Source organism: Colobus angolensis, unplaced genomic scaffold (assembly GCF_000951035.1).
Source record: "Colobus angolensis palliatus isolate OR3802 unplaced genomic scaffold, Cang.pa_1.0 Scaffold67, whole genome shotgun sequence".
Lineage (NCBI taxonomy): Eukaryota > Metazoa > Chordata > Mammalia > Primates > Cercopithecidae > Colobus > Colobus angolensis.
Window position 1 is genome coordinate 7,033,489 of NW_012120376.1, and position 3,687 is coordinate 7,037,175.

The following is a 3,687-nucleotide window of genomic DNA, read 5'->3' on the forward strand; positions in this document are numbered from 1 at the left end:
ACTAGCCGGGCGAGGTGGTGGCGCCTGTAGTCCCAGCTACCCTGGAGGCTGAGGCAGGAGAATGGCGTGAACTCGGGAGGTGGAGCTTGCAGTGAGCTGAGATCCGGCCACAGCACTCCCAACCTGGGTGACAGAGCAAGACTCCGTCTCAAAAAAAAAAAGAGAGAAGCATGGAGACCAGGAGTGATGGCTCACATCTAAGCCCAGCATTTTGGGGAGCCCAGGGCTGGCAGATCACTGGAGGCCAGGAGTTCAAACCAACCATGCCAACATGGCAAAACCCTGTCTCTACTAAAGATACAAAAATTAGTTGGGCATGGTGGCGCACCTGTAATCCCAGCTAGTTGGAAGGCTGAGAGGCACAAGAATTGCTTGAACCCAAGAGGCGGAGGCTGCAGTGAGCCGAGATGTGCCACTGCTGCACCCCACCCTAGGCAACAGAGCGAGACAGCCTCAAAAAGCATGAATGTCCACCTGTGGGGTTTATTGTTTTGCTTTAAGTAGTAGATTATTTACATAATGTATGCAGAGGTGGAAAGTTTTGCATCTGTAGGTATATTATTATTAAAATGAATTAACAGTCTTACACAGTGGTTATGAGTTTAGCCAGTGTTAGCAGAAAGGCTAGAGATAAATGCAGTATAATTAGTTCAGAAGCTAGAGTTAAAGCTCAACTCAGCCCCTTCACCATATGTTTTGGGTTTGTTTGTTCAGACAGAGTCTCACTCTGTCACCCAGGCTGGAGAATGGTGGTGTGATCTCAGCTCACCGCAACCTCCGCCTCCTGGGTTAAAGCGATTCTTCTGCCTTAGCCTCCCGAGTAGCTGGAATTACAGGCGCCCGCCACCATGCCTGGCTAATATTTGTATTTTTAGTAGAGACGAGGTTTCACCATGTTGGCAAGGCTGGTCTTGAACTCCTGACCTCAGGTGATGCACGCACCTTGGCCTCCCAAAGTGCTGGGATTATGGGCGTGGTCCACCGCGCCCAGCCCTCTCCATTTGTTAATAGGAGAAACAGATGGTGTAAGGCAAAAGGAGACTTCATAAACGTTGACTTCCCATTTTTGTTTTGTTTGTTTGCTTATTTATTTATTTATTTTTGAGAAAATCTTGCCCTGTTGCCCAGGCTGGAGTGCGGTGGCGCCATCAGAGCTCACTGCAATCTTCATTTCCTAGGTTCAGGTGATCCTCCTGCCTCAGCCTCACAATGAGTAGGTGAGACTACAGGCATGTGCCACCACACCTAGCTAATGTTTTTACATTTTTAGTAGAGATGGGGTTTTGCCATATTGGCCAGGCTGGTCAGAAACTTGGCCTCAAGCAGTCTGCCCACCTCAGTCTCTCAAAGTGTTGGGATTATAGGTGTGAGTCACTGCAACCAATGCAATCTTCCTTCCTCCCTCTCTTTTCCCCCCCTTCCTCCCTCTTCCCCCCTTTCCTCCTTCCTTCCTCCCTCCCTCCCTTCCTCCCTTCCCTTGCTTCCTTTCTTGTCTGTTTGTCTTTCTCTCTTGACGGAGTTCCCCTCTTGCTGCCCTGGCTGGATTGCAATGGCATGATCTCGCCTCACTGCAACCCCTGCTTCCCAGGTTCAAGCGATTATCTTGCCTTAGCCTTCCAAGTAGTTGGGATTACAGGCATGTGCCATCAGGCCTAGCAATTTTTTTTTTTCATTTTTCTTTTTTTTTTTTTTTTAAGTAGAGATGGGTTTCACCGTGTTGGTCAGGCTGGTCTTGAACTTCTGACCTCAGGTGATCCTCCAGCTTCGGCCTCCCGAAGTGCTGGGATTACAGGCGTGAGCCACTACGCCTGGCACAGTTCTCCTTTCAAATGAGGGAATATGTGTATGTTTATTCCTGATTCAGGATAAGTGTAGGGCACCCTCTATCCACTTGTAGTTTTTGAGGGGTTTTTGTTTTCGTGTTTTTTGTTTTTTTTTTTTGAGACGGAGTCTTGCTGTGTCACCCAGGCTGGAGTGCAGTGGCTGGATCTCAGCTCACTGCAAGCTGCGCCTCCCGGGTTTATGCCATTCTCCTGCCTCAGCCCTCCCGAGTAGCTGGGACTACAGGCACCCGCCACCTCGCCTGGCTAATTTTTTGTAGTTTTTAGTAGAGACGGGGTTTCACTGTGTTAGCCAGGATGGTCTCGATCTCCTGACCTCGTGATCTGCCCGCCTCGGCCTCCCAAAGTGCTGGGATTACAGGCTTGAGCCACCACGCCCGGCCTCAGTGTATTAATTTTGAGGAAACTGATAACATTCTAGATTGCTTAATTTGAGGAAAGGAGATTCATTCTCCTGGTTTGAGTGAACTTAAAAAGTAAAGCTCTGATGTACCAATTTTTTTTGTTGTTGTTTTGAGATAAGAGTCTCTTGCCCAGTCGGGAATGCAGTGGCATGATCTCAGCTCACTGCAACCTCCACCTCCCGGATTCAAGTTATTCTTGTGCCTCAGTCCCAACCCTCAAGTATCTGGGACTACAGGCCGCATCACCATGCCCAGCTAATTTTTTTTTTTTTTGTATTTTTAGTAGAGTCGGGGTTTTGCTATGCTGACCAGGCTGGTCTCTAGCTCTCCTGGCCTCAAGTGATCCACCTGCCTTGGCCTCCCAAAGTGCTGGAATTACAGGTGTGAGCCACTGCACCCAGCCAAGTAACATAATTTTTGATAGGACTAGAACACTGCTAAGCATTGTTTGGTTTTTAAATCCTTCCTACTATGAAATTGGAATCATTCTGAAACTAAATCTTGTTAGACCCTTAGGGTTTAACTTGGAATGTAGCTGTTAGGGTAAAAATGTAGTTTTTGTGTAAAATTGTAATGAACTGCCCTGAAATAATGCTATAATGGTGTTGAAGGTTAGTATGTAAATGTTTAATTAATGAATTCCAGCTTGACTTTCCCTACTTTATCCTTTTGTAGGCAGCCTGCTTCTGCAAAGTGGTACGATCGAAGGGACTATGTCTTCATTGAATTTTGTGTTGAAGACAGTAAGGATGTTAATGTAAATTTTGAAAAATCCAAACTTACATTCAGGTAAGTTAAGCTTTTTATCCAGTGATGTAAAATAGTCATTCACACAACTGAATAACTTTGGCTTGTCTTTTCATTGACGATATTATTAATCTTTGTCTCTTTGAAGAGGCTTAATTCTTTCTTTATTATTTTATACAGTTGTCTCGGAGGAAGTGATAATTTTAAGCATTTAAATGAAATTGATCTTTTTCACTGTATTGATCCAAATGTAAGTAGTCTTGATGCTTTAATCCAGATTTAAGTTGTAAGGAAACAGACATACCAAGTATTCTTTTTAGAAATAAGCATTAGCTCTGGTTTTCTTAATAGTGAGGCAGACTATGTATATTTACATTTTGTAGAATATTTCCTCCAAAATTGGTTTCTGCATACTTCTTGTTTTTGCTATCACTGTTTGGGCTTAGAGAAGTATCCTTGAGGCTTGTCTTATCTTTTTTTGTTTATTTTGTTTGTTTGTTTTTTGTGTTTTTTTTTGTTTGTTTTTTGAGAGGGAGTCTCGCTCTGTGGCTCAGGCTGTAGTGCAGTGGCCGGATCTCAGCTCACTGCAAGCTCTGCTTCCCGGGTTTATGCCATTCTCCTGCCTCAGCCTCCCGAGTAGCTGGGACTACAGGCACCCGCCACCTCGCCTGGCTAGTTTTTTTGTATTTTTTAGT

General features: G+C 45.0%; 1 protein-coding gene across 2 annotated transcripts in view; it reads left to right on the forward strand.

Moving 5' to 3' along the window:
* The window catches only part of PTGES3 (prostaglandin E synthase 3 (cytosolic)), a 25,836-nt gene that overhangs the window by 10,588 nt on the left and 11,561 nt on the right, over nt 1–3,687 (forward strand). For both annotated transcript variants that reach the window (XM_011926093.1, XM_011926092.1), the window contains exons 2-3: nt 2,921–3,034; nt 3,173–3,242. In XM_011926093.1, coding sequence (XP_011781483.1) covers nt 2,921–3,034; nt 3,173–3,242 — 184 coding nt within the window. The remainder of the gene's footprint in view (nt 1–2,920; nt 3,035–3,172; nt 3,243–3,687) is intronic.